General features: G+C 37.9%; 1 protein-coding gene across 4 annotated transcripts in view; it reads right to left on the bottom strand.

The window, feature by feature from the left end:
* The window catches only part of LOC121512653 (LIM domain containing preferred translocation partner in lipoma), a 340,478-nt gene that overhangs the window by 233,787 nt on the left and 89,208 nt on the right, over positions 1 to 17,483 (bottom strand). For all 4 annotated transcript variants that reach the window (XM_041792030.1, XM_041792029.1, XM_041792032.1 and 1 more), the window contains one exon: positions 4,967 to 5,166. In XM_041792030.1, the coding sequence (XP_041647964.1) occupies positions 4,967 to 5,162 (196 nt within the window). In that variant the 5' untranslated portion in view covers positions 5,163 to 5,166. The remainder of the gene's footprint in view (positions 1 to 4,966; positions 5,167 to 17,483) is intronic.

Here is a 17,483-nt window from a genome sequence, read left to right as displayed (position 1 = left end):
GAGTCAAACCAAACTTAGAAACAAAGCTGAGATAGGTTCTTTGAGTTCGGATTTACACTGAACGACTTATTTGTACTTTCTGCCAACATGCACGTTCAATAAATTGCCTGGAAGTATTGTCAGAAAAGCTACTATCTGCTGACACATTTTAGCATTTATCTGATACTGATAGTATCACACATCATACTCTACATCCCAACCCTAATGACAGTGTAGCCTGACTAAACATTTCTAAGATTCAAGAAGGATTGAAGAAGGCCTCACTGTCTACTGATACGAGGTACATTTCCAGGTCAAGTGGAGACACGCTGCTCAGCTCCACCAACCTACAGTGCTTACTTATTACTGATAAACTGAGGAGCTGTTTCAACAAAAACTGTTTTGGTTTCATGGATGAATTTCACAAACTGAGAGAGATAAACGGTGTTCAGCGTAGCACCATCAACAACTTAGCACTGTCAGCAATCCCAGAATGCCTTTCATGTAGTTTGCAGCATTAACTAGGCAGGCCACCTTTAACAGCTTTTCTCCCTCACTGTGTAAACTTCATCCATGAAATGAAAAAGTGTTTTACCGTTTTGCAGACACACCTTGCACCTTGTTACTGAATAGTGTCCTTAGTTGGTAAAAGGGAGTAAGTAGAGAAGGTGGGATTATCATCTTAAGTTATTGTTCACAGTGTGTTTAAGTGATACTGCCTGTTTTTTTTTTTTTTTTTGTTTTTTTTCTCACTGGTGGTTCCTAAAGATTTAAAAGACATTATTCCCACATTATTCTGAAAAGCATCAGTATGTGATGTCCCTTCATCTGCATGAAAAATCCTATTACAGTGTTTCTGTAAGTCATAAAGTCTCATGGGTGTTTTTTTTCCAGACACTTAAATAAAAGCGTATAAATGTGAAGATCAAAAATATCTCATACTCTGTTGGAGAATGTTTCTTAAGCAGGAGTCTGTCTTCAGTCAAAGTGCTTTTAGGTAACTAAATACTACATCTTCTACACGAGCCTTTCTCTGTCTGGATATGACTCATCAAAGATGATTATAAAAGATGTTTTTTTTTTTCTTTTTTTTTTTGCACAGTGCAGTCATTTCGGTTTCATGTAAAACAGCCACAGTTCTGCTCTGTGGAGCAAAGCCTCTCTTCTGTGTTTGCTCAACTTATTTCAACTTCTGTTTCAATCATCTTTGCATCACTGCAATGGAACTCTCAAGACCATTACGCCAGTGCAATGAAACAAAGACTTTTAAGTAAGTTAAATATACAGATGGAAGTCTTTAAAACCCTACTGTATATTAATTTAAAGAGCTCTCAGGGGACCTAAAGATAAAGACAACAGTGGGCTTCCTGAGTGCACACATGATGGAAAACCAAAGTATTAACACTGTATGTTTATTAGAAATTAGACATGCACCATGGCCTCTGTCAATGATAACATCAAGAGCTTTAACAACCAAGACATGCAGTTTCTGTCTTATCTTTACAGCGTCTTCTAAAATCTTATTTAGTGTAGCAGCTAGACAAAGTTATGTGGTGAAACCATATTTACACAAATATTTACGGACAATAGGATTATTTAAGACTCTTCCTAAAGAAACCAACACTAAAAGCACAGCTGTCTGTAAAAAAGGGTGCATATGTAGTACTTTTTATGTTTTTGTCATGAATTTTACAAAAGCATATTGATTTGGTTCATTTGTAAATTTAAAGTATAATACAGTTAAAGTTTGACTTTTGTGCTGATTGTAAATCAGTAAATTTTAAGCTGTTGAACTAACCCACAATAGTCTGTCTACTCAGCATTCAGTCCACAGTACTGCTCCAACCAGTGACGATGCCTTCACTCATGGGCTTGGTGTCTGAAGCAGAGTGCAAACTGGAGCATAGAAACAGCATTGTACTTTGTTTGTCCGAGGTAGTTTTGTCGTTAATTTGCATTCTGTTTTGAAGCTCTGTTGATGTTATGATGGGCTAAATTATCTGCAGTCTGTACCTAGTGTTTATGTGAAATTGACCAGATGCTCTGTAGGTTGGTTGATCTGCTCTGTTCACACTCACTTGAGCAAACCAAGGCGGCACTTCTAGCATGCGCTGCAGACAGCCTGCATTGCAAACTGTGTAAGCACTAAGACTGACTAAAAAAGCGGGCAATGGAGCATTCCCCCACCCACTTAATTTGTTTCTGAGGCAGTGTTAATTTTGACAGCTATTGTTAATTTTATCCTTAGTCTTAAGGATAAAATGTTCATTAGTTTTAGTCCTATTTTAATAATTTGAACCCTTTATAGTTTAAGTCTAGTTTTTATTGTCATTTTAGTCCAAACTTTTAACATTTTACTCAGAAACACTCTTGCCATACATCTTACCATTTTGTTGTACAACAGATCTACAGTTTTACATGGCTGAGAAGGCTCTGCTCAAAAGAGGCTCCCTGGGTTAGTCCAGCAGCATGCTTTGACCTTCCAGGGAGCGCATTGGCCAGAAAACAATAGCTACATTTATGACAATGCAAATTGAATACAACAGATTTGTACAAAAGCAATGAGTCTTTAGTAGCATGAATCTGAACTAGGGTGCAACAAGCTTTATGCTATAAAGGAGGAGGCTGGGGTGGAGGAGGCAAAACTTTGCCAGCAGCAGCATTTCAGTGGTTGCATTTATAAAAGCAAGCAAGTCCTATTTAAATACACTGCTGTGTTGAGAGAAAAAGCTGTGATTGGCTGTTAGAGCTGGGAGGCGATAATTTGGATCATATTGCCATCAGCTGATTACGGCGAAGTGTATAACCACTGAGTCCTGCATGAACTAACGCTGAGTTTAATTCTTTTTGTCTGAATCCGGTGCTAAATCCTATTTATGTGTTCCATGTACTCTGCAAAACCTGGAATCCCTGTTTTCTACAGCTGAGAGGCAGAAGAGCTAGATACAATGTGTTTTGACTTGACTTGACAGTATCTATACTGGTCCCTCCTACATACAGTTGTTACAAGTGTTAAATATTTTACAATTTAAAAGAGCTGCAGTGACTCTTGAAAACCTGTGGTAAGTTGGGTCTGCACTGTTAAGAATAAAACAGAGAGTCAACCTCAAAACAAGGCAATGCATACTGATTGAAGACTACACCCAGTGCGCCTTTTGGGACCTAAAGTCTCAAGTGCACATTCTAACTCAGTGGATAACTTCACCAGTAGTGCTAATGTGTCTCGCATCACAACAACAATCCAGCCAAAAAATGAGCAAAAGAACCCGAGCTGGGATCACAGTACAACAGGTGACATCCAGAGACAACTAAACACACATAAAACATACCTAAGTACCCTGCCCAAGGGCATGGTGGGAAACTCCACCCACACATACCCCCTTGATCTGCACTGGCAGAGCTTACATCAATTGACTCTACAGAGGTGGACTAACACTAGTTTATCAGCACTGTGAAATAACTCCACTGAAGGCCGTTTAACTCAGAATGGAGTTAAAATTACACTTTGGGAGTTAAATTTACCTCTTAAATGTTTAACCTCTGGGAGCAGATGGCCTAGTGGTTAGGTCGCCCCATGTACACAGGTAACTCGGTTTCAAGTTGGGCCTGTGGCCCAACTCTTTCATCCCTATCCACTGTCCTCCTCTTTAAACCCTAACCCTTGACCCATAGTCAAGTTTAAGTCAACCAAATTAACACTGTTTGAAGTGCAGCAAAGCCCTTAGCAAGTGGAGATGAGAGTTCAGAAAACCATGAGAGAACAAGCTCACATGTGAAATATGAGATCACACAATAACAGCCCAGTCTCATGTGGAAGAAGCATGAAACAACAGATTACTTTGTCTTCAATTTTTATGTTCAATTTGATTTCATTTCATGACTTTTTTGCTTCTATCATGGGTAATTACATTGGAAAATTTTAAAGATTTATGCTTTCTAGAAAGGATGCATCGTGCCATATATAAAATCCTCAATCCGTCTGACTGGTGATGTTATGTTGATGTGGTGAAGATATTTGCAGTCAGGAGTCTGTGCTTTGACAGAGCAGAGTGCATGCTATGGAACTTCAAAGACCAAAAAGGAGGGATTTGTTCCAGAGTGCACTTTGTGTCCAGATTGCTGTGCAGACAGAGCATGTGGAATTTGAGGGTTAGATTTACTTGTTTCTAAGGTAAATAAGATGACTTTATAGTTTTTGTTTTCTTGGGAAATATTAAACACACAAAGCTAAACAGACCTTATTATTAGCAGAAGTTAACTTAAACAACCTAGCAACAATTAGTGCCAATGAGAAGCGCTCTGAAACTCAGGATGTGGGTGTTGACAGTGTAAAAAGATCAGTCTATGGCCCTGTATGTAGATCTACACAGAAAGGATGTGGTGTCCACAAAGCTGGATTTCCTCCTCAGTTGTACTTTAGAGGCTTTGTTAACTATTATTACTCTAAGTCTCTTCCTTCACTTTAACTTTAGAGAAATGAACTTTTATTATTCAATTATGTAAAAAACAACAGCCATTGAAAGGAGCAGTGACTATACTTGAAAACAACCGGAAAGGTTTTACAAGTGCTTATTTCTTCTTTGTTTATAATGTATGAATTGATTTCTCTATAAATCAGTAAGTTTGTTTTTGTTACTTCCTCTCCTGTACTGGAGTACAGATGGACAACAATGTCTCTGGGGAATAAACTTGATTTGCATGAACTAAATGATCCACTTGATGAACTTTATGCTGGTAAAAGATGAAAGTTGGGTGTAGACAAATGAAGAGAGTGGTATTTAATGCATGTTTATGGATACTCTACTCATTCTGTGGGTGTGTTTCTATTGTTGTTGTGGCTTTGTGAACTGTATATTCACTTAATGGGGAAATGAAAATGTTTTAAGTTTGATTTCTGTCAAGTCTGACATTTGTACTGAAGAAATAAAGAGACTGTCCATGTCCAGAGAGATGGTTTTTGCTTCTGGATGTTGTCCTGTGTTTTTACCTGCAGGCTCAGAGTGGAGGGCTTCTCCCATCTGTTTGTAAGGGTTGAACTTGGGCTTGGGTGCGACCACAGGTGCGAACTTCTTGGGTGCTTGCTGCTGGGAGACGGAAATGCTTGCACTTCCCAGGGACGGAGTGGTCTCCATCCTGGCTGCCACCTGTCCCGTCTGCTCGGTACTGTTTGCTGGGTTCCACATGGTTCTGAAAAAGAGGAAACCAACATTATTGAAACCGTGCATTTGAGAACAACAGCTAGTCAGTTAGGAGATGCCAGAATTTCAAATTTTGATACTGTGATCATTCTATTTTAAAAAATATGTTAACATTTTTTGTCAAATATGGAAAAATTGATCTTTGAACTGATGGAAAAATATGCTAAATTTTCTTTAGAGACAAAAATAAAATATTAGTGCTGGTCTGCTAAACAGTCAAAAACCATGATGTATCTCCACTGTGGGTTGAAGCAAAGGACTTTTGTTTGTATGTGTTCATGTTTAGAGCAGTAAGAATGCTCTATCTGCATAATCTTGTTAAGATGAATTTGTAGCTCTCAGTACCTAGATGTTATCAATGTATTTGCCCTATTTAGAACATGAATAGAACATTGCTTGCAATGTTTGATGAATCTATTCTTCTCCTGTGCACTTGTCCTATGAAATAGACATGTATTTTAAAACACTGGTCATCCCTGATAAATTAAATCAATAAAACAGAAGAAACTAGACTTCTACCGTAATAGGACAAAACATTGCCATGGACTTGAAGAATTTAATCATTGGCAGAAATTATAAAAAATTCAAAGGGCAGCAGCAGCATAAAAATAGTCTTGCTTAGAAAACAGGATCCCCTGACTAACATCATAATCCCTTGAACAACAATAAAAATGTTGTGCATCAAAATTGATGGTAAGAAATGGAAACTGAAAAGCTGAATGCTAAAGGAAGTTTCCATCCCACCGGTGATATGACATTGCTGCAGAGGCAGGTAGCACCTGTGGGTGTTGTGGTTGTGTTTATTGTAAGGAAGCAAATCGAACACAGAGTAGTTACAGCACACAGTGAAGTGTAGCTTTTTTAAAGATAATTACTTCATAGATTTCTGATATTTATTTTCAGGAGCATAAACCATAGTTGGGCATTAATAGATGTCATACTTACTTACAAGTTCAAGGTTAGCCAGCAGTCTAAAGTGGTGATAGTTGTTTGCAGATTTTTAAAGTTTGTTTTTTTGTTTAATGTCCAAACAAGGTCTGAAATCCCCTTTAACTGATAGAAAAAGGCTATAATAAACAGAACTTTACCCAAATATTAAGACTGATACCGCTTTTTTAAACTGAAGCTGTGAGGAGTTTACTGTCAGTAGACATGACTTGGGCATCAGTCGCTTACCTCACTTACACAGAAAAGTTGCTGAATCAGGGTAAAAGTTGCTGAATCCTTATGTGAGATTTCAAAACCTGAAAGACCTTTGCATATTATTTAAAAACCTCAAAGCCACTTTGAGGTCAAACCAGCAACACCATCAACACACTCCAAGTGATCACTTCGCTACTGTTGTAGTTCTAGCTCTTGAAAATCGCTCCAGAGGGTTTGAAAGGTCAATATGTCAAAAGAGAAACTGAGAGGAGAGACAGTAATGATTGTATTTGTAGTTATATGAGCAAAAAAATTAGATTCACATTGAATTTTTCAAAGAAACCCCATGCTCAGCACTTAGCGTGTAGGACCCACAATGAGGCTAAAAATGATTAATTTCAGACTCACAGAGCCTGACACTGACAAGTCATGATTAAGACTAACTGTCCTCCAACTAGACGCCCTAAAAATTAAACTCCTACATTAGCTAGCCAGCTAATTAAGAAATTTGTGTGTAAAATTATGAGGCAGCAGTGGTTCAGTGTATCAAGGTGGGGTTCATTAAAAAACAAACATTCAATATATGAAAAAGAACATGTAAAAATTAGAAATTTTATCATAAAAATGTATATTAAAAAAAAGGAAACAAACCAACCATGTTTAAAAGACTGGTGATGAACTCTCATTGCAAAGATAGAAAAGAAACACTGACACGATTACTACCCATGAACAAAACAAGCACATGTCATGCAGCCCAACAATAATTAAATCACGATTACCTTGTTTACATGATCGTTGAAAGTCAAAATTATTATATTAAAATTGAAAATCAAGCACATCAAACAATCAGGCACAATCACAATTAAGGACAACTAAACGTATTGTTTCAGACGGAGGGAAGCCGGAGTACCAGCACGCATGAGTAAAACATGCAAACGCTCTGTTGTGATTTCATTAAGAGGGTTCCTGATTCAGATCAGGAACAGTCTTACTGGGAGGCACCAATAAAATAAAACAAAAAGGGCAAAACAACAGATTAATCAGACAAAAACAACTATTAACCCTTTAGAGGGCACTCACTCAAATACTCAGGAACTTGACGATTTAAACCCTCGAATATTATTCTTGGACATCCAAAGATTTTTTAACAATATACTTTTTTTATTATCACGATTAATCACATCCTTTATTGCCCCTTTCAACACACTTTGGTTAAGGTAAATAAGTCCACCACTGCTCCTTAATGTCTCATTTTACTTCAAAAACAATTAGCTCAGTGGACATTAATCATCTGAACCTTTTTAATGTTCTCTTATTTCATTTTCGATCCATAACAAATTCTTTTTCACACAGTAAGGTTCGTGTTAAAATCTTTGATTTAACAATAAAAGCAGGTGTAGATAGCAAAACCTATCATGACATACAGCACTAAGGTTCCTTAGTATATATATATTAGTTTTATCAAAACTGCCTTTTAGGAGTTCTGGAGAAAACAGGAAGTTAGTGATACTCTGGACTGCTCACTGTAAAGTCACTTTCTGTGACATTGACAGAGCTCCACTGAAAATTCACACTCGTTCAACTGTATCACAGAGAGTTGGAAGAAGGCCACGAAGTAAGTCGACTGAAGTGACCATATAAAGTTCCTTGCCCTATAAAGGGTAAAACATATTTAATTTGTTATAGTGATGACACCACTTTCAATCCTGATTCAACAGGCTCTACATTATTTGGTGTTTGTCACACTCATGAAGCTTAGCGTTAGTTCATGCAGGACACGGTAGTCTTATGACCAGCCATGATCAATCTCCCACAGCCAATCACAGCTCTTTCTCTCAACACAGCATTGTATTCAAATATGACGTACTTCTCACTATTCCCTGCTTGCATTGATGCTGATGCACCACACTGCTGCTGCTGCTGGCAAAGCTTAACCTCCTCCACCCCAGCCTCTTCCTTTTTAGCATAAAGCTATAATATTCAGATTCATGCTACTGTGGATTAGCTTGCTTTTGAACTAATTGTATACGCATTGTCATATGTATCTATCCATATGGGGTATTCTAGCCATGCACTCCCTGGAAATCAAAGCAGGCATTATTCTTAAAAACCTTAAATATAGGACAGAGATGGCCTGGTGGTTCGGTTGTCCCCAGTGTTGTCCCCCTGATTTCCTACACCATCCTCTCTGAATGAGGGCAAAAAAGCCCAACAAATACATTTGTAAGATCAATTTTAAAAACCTTGAATTTGTCACACAGACTCCTGCAGTTTCTACAAATCTTCATGATGATGGTGGTGGCAGCTCACTGTCTTGTTGTGCACCTCTTCAGTCACAGTAATCAGAAGTGTGTTAGATTCAATCGTACAGTCAGACTATTACATACCATTACACAATCCACTCTGGCAGTTGGTTATATTATTTTGTAAAATAAAAGAGAAGGTAACTCCTGCTGTGTTCTGACATGACTTCATGTTTCCTATTTAATAAAGTAAGAAGGCGTCAAAGGTGAAAGAAAATCTCTTGGAGATCCTAAACATTTCTGACGCTCGTCTTGTCTTGCAACGTGTCAGAATAGCAAATCAAAACAGTGATGTTTGAGACAAAGAGCATCGAAAACAACAAAGTGTTTTTACAACAAAAGGACTTAATAACAGAAAAGTGTTGCAATAATTTCAGTGTTGAGGCAGCTGTCAGAAAATCTGATCAGTGAAAGTAGAGATGAAGATGTATAACCTCATTTTGAAACCACTTTTTCTAAATCTGTCATTTTTATGAAGGATACTGAGAGTGTGGTATGTTGTTATTATATTTTGATTCAGCTGATATAGATAGACAATAAGATAGAACAGCTTTAGTGATGTTTATTTAGTGGACTTTTCTGACCTCCATACAGTTACAGTGAAAAGAACAGTACAAGAGTAAAACAACTCGCTAAGGATGAGGACACAAACATCCAGTGTTTCACCATCGCATTCTGAAATCACTTGAAATATTTGAACTATTTATATGCCGCGCTTCTTCCCGTCCTTCTTTTTGTTTGTGTTTGTTGTGCTGTGTTCTGATGTTTTTGGCTGTTTATTATCCTCCGTCTGACTGATACGGGGTTTACATTCTTTCTCTGGAGCACTGTAGAAAAGCCCACGCACAATCATCTTTTAATATCTGCTCAAATCCCTGCTCCTCCTGCCGTCTGAATGCTTCCTACTTTTGATATTCTTCTGCCTGCTCTTAATGCTGCGATTCAGACGCGCGCTGGTGTCTCACACCCACCTGTCCTTTCAATGCAAATGCTTTCATTTGTCGACGCTCAAATGGCTAACAAAATACAAGATGAATTAAAAGGAGGAGGGGAAAAAAAGGAAAAATGATCTTAGCGTGTGTGAGGAAGACTCCATACACGGCGTGCTGAATGGGAAATTTCTGTTTCAGGATGCAGTTACATCCTTTGATGATGGCAAATATTTCCCAGTGGGATGTCACTTTATGCACACAGGGACCTGAAGTGCACAATAAACCCACAACAACTAGATTTTCTTATTTAGAGATAAACTTTCTGTAGAACGTGTCATTTATGTGTCATCTTTTCAAACACAAACTACAATAATCTCAGTGTTTAACCACATCAGTGATTTATTACTCATTGTTTTGTCCATTTTAACGATACAAAATGTCACAATATTAGGAGTATGAATTGACATAAAACACAATTAAATACAACTTCCATTAAAAATAAAAGCTCTGGGATGCTTGTTAGTTGTTCCCATGCTCAGTGGGCCTCATTTACAAATCATTCCTAAGAAGAAATGTATTCTTGAAACCCTTTTACTCAGTTTTTAAGTCTCCTTATCTGTGATTTTTTCTTAGCTAAGAACAAAATTTAAGACCACACCAGAGCACTGTTACAAACATTTGAGTGCTGAAAAGAGAGATAAAATGTTAACTTTCTGAGGCCCTCCCCTTGGTAGGCTGCTGAGGTTTATCAGGACCACAACCTCCTGCCACAAGAACAGTTCTTCTCCTCTGCTGTCAGTCTAATGAACAGTACTCCGGCCCTCTCACCTTACTCTCACTAAACCCCAGAACCAGCAGACAAAAATAATGCAAGTTTATACAGACTGTACTTTATATTAATTGCTTCTTTTTTCAACCGCACACTGTGTGTGTTATATTCCTTTGAAATGAAAGCACAATATCCTAATCACCAGGAAACTTCCACATCTGTACGGTATCTCCTTTTTGCAACTTTTTACATACTTTGTGATGTTTAGATTGTTTTTAGAATTTCTAAGTTTGCTACTCTGTTTTTCTAAAATAATCTACTTAGTTTCTAGTCGCTAAATATTTTATTGTCCTCTTAATATTTTCTTCTTTTTCTTCTGTACCAAAACACAAAGTAAAATTCCTTTAAGTGAAAATGTCCTTGGCAATAAAACTCGATTCTGATTCTGAAGAACAGATTTAAGAAAAATCTGGTCCAGTGTTCAGAGGCGGTAATCCTCAAAGCAGACAGCTCAGGTCTGACTTTGACCCTCAACTCTTCTCCCTCATGTTATTCTCCTTCTCTTCCCTAATTTTCAACTTTGCCATTCTCTCTAAATAAAGACAATACTGAAGGACAAAACAAAGCTCTAAATTATAAAGATTCTTTGGTTTATAAAGACCAGAAGAAGTGAGCCAATGATAGGGTGACTTAAATCAGTTGCAAAAGAATTCTCCTTTTATGAAAGCAGATGAGAATCTAACCTTATTCTGCATTGATGCAATGCCGCAGCCTACACTGTAGGTCTGTATAGCCCTGAACCCCACTCAGACTTCAATCTTTATAGTGTAAGTGCAATTCTTTACAATTTTAAATAACATTTAATACCAGCTCAATCTCATAAACCAAAGGGCTCAGAAGAAAATGTGATTTTTTTCAGACTGAAGAATGCGAGGTTTCCTGAAAGAAACTGCTAAATGGGAAGCTTCCCAAAATCCTTCAAAGGTTTTCTCCCTCTGCATCTTCTCTGACAATAGAAGTGTGAGGAAAGTGACGGGTTTTGAACTCTCTGTGGGTCAGAGCGTGTTTTATGGTCGAGCGTGACCATGTCATGACAATAGATGCATTTTTAAAGGTTGAAACAGGGGAGTGTCCTGGAGATTTCCTGGGTTTTAATGAATATGTGTATCCATATCCAAAGAGTGCCTCAAACTGACCCATTTTTAGAACAGGAAGTACAACTATCCAAATCTTTTTGGTGTGTGATAAAACCCTGTTTATTTCCTCTATTTTCAGCCTAAAGAAATTGGATAAACTCTGACTTCAATGACTTACACAAGTGCTGGAGCATTTTAATTGTGATTAACGTAAGTAGTTCAAGACACTGTCATGTTTTTTTCTAAAGGGTTACAGTATGTATGATCATCTGACTGATTTCCTGTTTGGCATTCAGAACAGGTCAGAAATATCCTAATTCTTTGTCTGCTGTCTTTCATTTCTTCCAATAAAATATAATGATATTTTCATGTCTAACGTCTCGTTTCTTCTGGACCTCTTTGGTAGCTGCTCATGACACGTGGCCTTGTTTGGATGGACATGTTGTTGTTTGCTATCCTTCCTTTGACTTCATAGATGAAATCATGCCTAAATCACATCTAATTCATAGCCTCTTTAATATGACTAAGAATTGTACAAATGCAAAGATAAAATACTGATCATCTCTTTAAGAATCTAGAAAAGCAAAGGCCTTAACACACCAAGGGTGACATATAAAGGGCGTGAAATTGCAAATAAAGGAAGTGTATTTTGTTGCGCCTTCCTGCTCACATCAGGAGCAACATGATTTTCCAAATAAATTCTGTTACAGTCTTTCAAAAAACAGTCGCACCATGGATGTCTGCAGTGTTACACTTTTCAATAGTAAACTGAGATATGAACTAAAATGGTCTGCCTGTCAGCATTGCCCCCTCTCTTCAGTGAGGTTAGGTTTACTCATTATAGATTGATTATATAGTATTATTAATCAAAATAATTAGGGTCCACTCAAGATAAGCTATGAGGGGGATGCCATGTTTGCTTCACAGGACTGGGCCGAGGAGAAATTTCAGGCAGCCGATTGATCCCGAGCAGCGGTTAGCTTTGTGTCTGAGTAGACTTTGTGGTTTAATGTATCATTGGAGTAAATTCCCAACAGTCCCAGCTGTCATATAGCATATTGGCCCATTCATATGTCTGTTTTCAGTCTTGATCTTTCACTAGGCAATAAAATATCATATCAAAGATCAAAAAATAAATTAGCACTGGCAAGAGACAAACATTGAAGATGCAATTTTGCCCGTCAAAATAACATTGCTGAATGATTACAGGTTTGAAAAAAGAGATATTACATGTGAATTAATCACAAGAAAAAGACTTGTCTGGTGTGCACAGGCTTGTAATTGTTCATTGAACGCTAATTCCAATTTTTTTTGACAACCGGATCACAGCTAGCAGTTGATAAATAGACGGTCTCCTAGCTGTTTTATATTTAGGGCTTCATTCAAAGTGATCAGGGCTCACGGTGGGCCTCCTTCAAAGTGTGGCACCAACTACCTTTACCTTATGGTACATTTGTACTTTTTGCTGATATTCAAGACTGATATTTATATTGCCGATATGTACGGCCTAGACATCTGCTATAAATATCAGCAGAAATTTATACGAGAAGTGACAATACCATATAACCATTCATGTGCTAAGATTATTTTTTCTTTTTACAATTTTGACTCACCTGGACTTCTTGTCTTAAAAACATTAACACATTAACCCTGTGATGTACAATCGAACTTCAAACACCCGAATCATAAAAAGTGTTAGCCAAGTTCCAGGCTCGCAAGAAAACATTCTGGAAGAGCTATTAAGGTGTGGATAGCGTCATTAGAATGGCACAACAGAGGGCTTTCAGAGGGAAAAACAAGTAAGTGGCAATGACTTACATTTCAATAGTTATTTAACTTTGAATATTATGTGTCTGTTCTTGTCGTATATGACAACATCATCCTCAGAGAGTCCATCTGCACAACAAGGTGAAGGCTAATATGAACCAGCCTTGCAGCATTGGGATGTGTGAAGTTGGTTTCAGGAATGTGTTTTCTTGACTTTAGACTGGTCAACTAAATGCAATTATAATTTACATCTAACCCCTGAGTCTGGTGTTGATGTACATAATAAAAAAAGGCATGTGTTACTCAAAGTTGAATATTGTGAACCAGAAATCATAGCCACTTCTGTCCTCTGAAAGCCCTCTGCTGGGTTGTTCTAATGGCACTATCCTAGCCTTTGTAGCTTTTACAGGATATTTTCTAGCGAGCCTGGAACTTGGCTGACTTCCCTGGGTCTTTAAAGATTTAATCCACACCAGTAACTCCAATTCGGAATGACTTTTTAACTATTTTATAATACATGTATTGATCGCCTGACACTAGCTCCTAATGCCAGTGTCATATTGTCTGTTTGTACCCCACAATGATCGTGACTGGGCTACAACAACCAATGGCAGGCTGTTCCATGGCCACGCCATGCTTCACCAAACAGCGCATGTTTAGACTTAGAAACTGGAAAAGTGAGACTGAATGGCCCCTAATAGAGAGAAAGAGCCACAGAGAGGTTTTGATGTGTCCCTCCATGTCACTGCAGACAGGACCTGCTTTGAATAATGACTCAAATTCCCCAAAGTGCAAGGACTTTTTAGTAAAAGTGTGAATATTTCTAATAGTCTTTGTCACAGAATGATTACTTCTTTAGTTTTTGGCCCCAAAGAGATAGGAGAACAAGTTAGTGCAAAAAAAAACCCTTAGTCATAATTGTTTACTGTGTGTAACACATACAAATCTTTGCGTTTTAATTTCAGCTTCCTTATTTTCTTTCATCGTTACAGCCCTGTAACATTGTTTTTAACTTCAAGTGACATCACTGCAACACACATATTCTTAAAACCCAGGTTGTCCTGAAAAAAAAGGATGTTTGAAGCTTAACTGTGCATCACAGAGGTTGATGTTTTACAGGAGTTTTAAGAGAAAAAGTCCAGGAGAAACAACATGGTTGAAAAAAAAAAAACATTTTGGCTCAAAGGGTTAAATGGATTTTAAATTATAAGTCTAGGAATATTACTGGGCAGAACATCAACCTATTTTACAACAGACAAATTCTTTGATTCCACTTTAAAAACAACAGTGACCTGCTGAAGAAGCAGCACTTTACTAACATCATGAATTCATTTCATTTTCTACTGCTCACAATTGTTTCTAAGTGGTAAAGAAGAACAGAGCTTTGGTAAACCACTACATGACAATAGGTGACAACAAAACTGTGGTGCGAACAATGAAAGGAGTTTGTAAAATGTGACAATGTCATTTTTATGCTGGGAAATCCCCCTGAGTTAAATACTGATGTGTTTAGTATGTAAGGCCTTGGTTTTACTGTTTATGTTGCCATGCAGGGTTCATAGCATCTGCCTGCAGCTGATTATTTACTGCACTGGAAACAGGCTGGTACTCTCATACTGCTGATACACATGTTCAAGATCCGACTGTGAACAGGGGAGAAAATAATGTAAGAGCATCTCTTTACAGTCAAGTGTAACTCTTTAGGGAAGCTGAGTACACATTGAGTCCTGACAGTCCTGGCTGCATCTGTTTTCTATTCTTCATGATTGGAGATTAAGCAAACACTCAGCAGTGACAGTGTATTCCTCAGACAGTCATCACCCATCTATCACCGGCAGATGAGCACGTTCACTGACATGGGAGTTTCCATTTCACCCTGCGCTCTCAGGACTGTGGGAGGAAACCAGAGCGCCCAGAGGAAACCCACACAGATATATATGTGACAGAATAGATGCAGCGTGTACAAAACCATGATATGACTCAACATGTGTGGACACGCTTCCTGTTTTGATTAATTTAGAATTTTATTGTTCTGTCTCTGATCATTTCAGTCATTCATCATTTGTTTTAAAGCTATCTTGTTAAATTCATATCGGCATTCATTAGTCTCTGAATCATTTCATTGTGATAATTTTGCATCAGTCTCTATTATTAAGCACTCTAAAATGCAATTGAATTTGTCTGAAATGTGCTACATAAAGTTTGACTGATTGCAAGGGAACAGATTTAGATTGTGTGTAAAAATGTGATGATTTAATAAAGTGCACACTCTTTACTTTTTATCTGATTATTACTTAGTTTGCTGTGATCTCCTGAAATTTCATAAGCTAATTCATTTATTTGTTTATTCCTTTTGTGTGCAATAGGACTGAGCAATATACTGAGTTTATTTTAAATGTGTCAGAATATTTTCAAAAGAGATGAAAAGTGAGATGATGCTGTTTACATTGATGTTTATTGGCCACAAGATATTCCACTGGAAGTGTCTGGTCTCATTTTCCTTCATTTTGTTAATTTATTTAGTAATATATATTATTAGTTACTGATTTCAATAACTTTCTTATATTGCAGCATATAAAAATAAAAGTTCAAGACTCCAAATGTTGGTTAATCTATTGTTTTATTTAATGAAATGAAAAGGAGGCAACTCCTGCACACTGTTAAAATAACACAAATAAATTCCTGTCATATTTTTGCGATTTAGACACTACTCTCTCCCTGTTGGTTGAATATATGTGTGACAACCGTTTTTGATTTTGCTGATCATGAAAATAATGGAGATTTTATCATTGAAACTTATTATTAGACTATAGAAAATTATGACTATATTAATATATGGAAATGCTGCCACGTTTTTGTATTTTTTAAATAACTTAGTTACAATGTTTATATGCATAGTAAAGCTGAGTGACAGCAGTAGTTCCCAGCCTTTTATCCTTAAAACCCAAACAACTTGTGGGGCCTAACCATTACACTGAGTGGCTTGGCTGTACTTGGTTTGACTCAGCAAAGCAGCCCATCACTAACCTTGCAAAGCAGATGGATACGCCCGTTTCCTTGTTTCTCACTGGCGAATCCATCTTGCGAAGCTCCCATCTGAACTGTTTGGGCCCGGTTAGAAAGTGACAGGACCAATCAGCAATGAGGGGCAGTACTTTCATGTGCAGCAGAGTCGTGGCGTAAACAAGCAGCAGCAAGAGCTGGTGCAGTTATGGAGGAAGAGATTAGCATGGATGCTGCTAAAGCGCCAGTTTTATCAGAACTTGATGACGTTCCTTCGTTAAAAGAAGAACAAAGAACAGCAGTGAGTTGTTTTCTTCTCAAAAACGACAAAAGTCGAGAACTTACATGTCTACAGTCGCCATGTTTCGCTTTATTCCACAGTAGCTGCGTACGCACAGCTTGATAGCTGCTACGTCACGTGTTTTGTTGCTCTGATTGGCCAATAGAGATGTGACAGACAGAACGTTCACCCAATCATACTCCGAGTGTTTTTAAAGCCTCTGCCTTTTCCCAAACATTTCCTATTTAAGTTTTCCCAGATGGATGTGTGAAACAAATCCATCTGGCATGTCAGATTAGCCCAATGCAACAGGGATTTTTTTTCCACCACAGTCGAGCGACCCATTTTAGGGTGCATCGAGAGCTGATGACGCAACATTTTGGGTCAATGATGTTCAGTAAGCATTGGCTTGTTCCACCAGAAGAAGAGTTTTTTTTCTTCTTCTATTGGTAATCTGGCAGGTTTTTAGAGTTTGGTGCAGCGGTTGCTTCTTAAACACGACTGCGAGGCATCCCTGAATGATGATGAACTGCTGTTAAGTCATGGTGGCATGCTTGGAGGCCGGGCAGGTGCACTTGGGCCCTGCTCCAGAGCAGAACCATTCCAGGTTAGCCAAACAGGTGATGGAAAAGTAAACTAGCATGGCTTGGTTTGGATCTGTTTAGGGGTAGACTGGCAAACTGAGTATTCTCCCAGTGGGTTGACGCATTGTGGAGCTGGTACAATTTATTTATAATTGTTTCCACTGATCAGCAGCCCAGGGAGCAGGTGCAGTAGCCTATTGGTTGTTCTCTTTATAATGACAGGTAACTGGTCCAATCATGTCTCCTAAAGATTCATTTACTCCACCCTGAATTTTCTTCCCAGTCCAGCCCTGTTCCATACTTTCTATACTCTTTACTGCAAGCTAACCCTCTGGTTAATGGTGTTATCTGAAGGCAGATGACAACAGGACCTTTTCTATATTTTACTC

The sequence above is a fragment of the Cheilinus undulatus genome, linkage group 7 (assembly GCF_018320785.1).
Source record: "Cheilinus undulatus linkage group 7, ASM1832078v1, whole genome shotgun sequence".
Classification (NCBI taxonomy): Eukaryota; Metazoa; Chordata; class Actinopteri; order Labriformes; family Labridae; genus Cheilinus; species Cheilinus undulatus.
The sequence above is the reverse complement of the archived record's forward strand: the minus strand, read 5'-3'. Positions and strand labels throughout refer to the sequence as shown.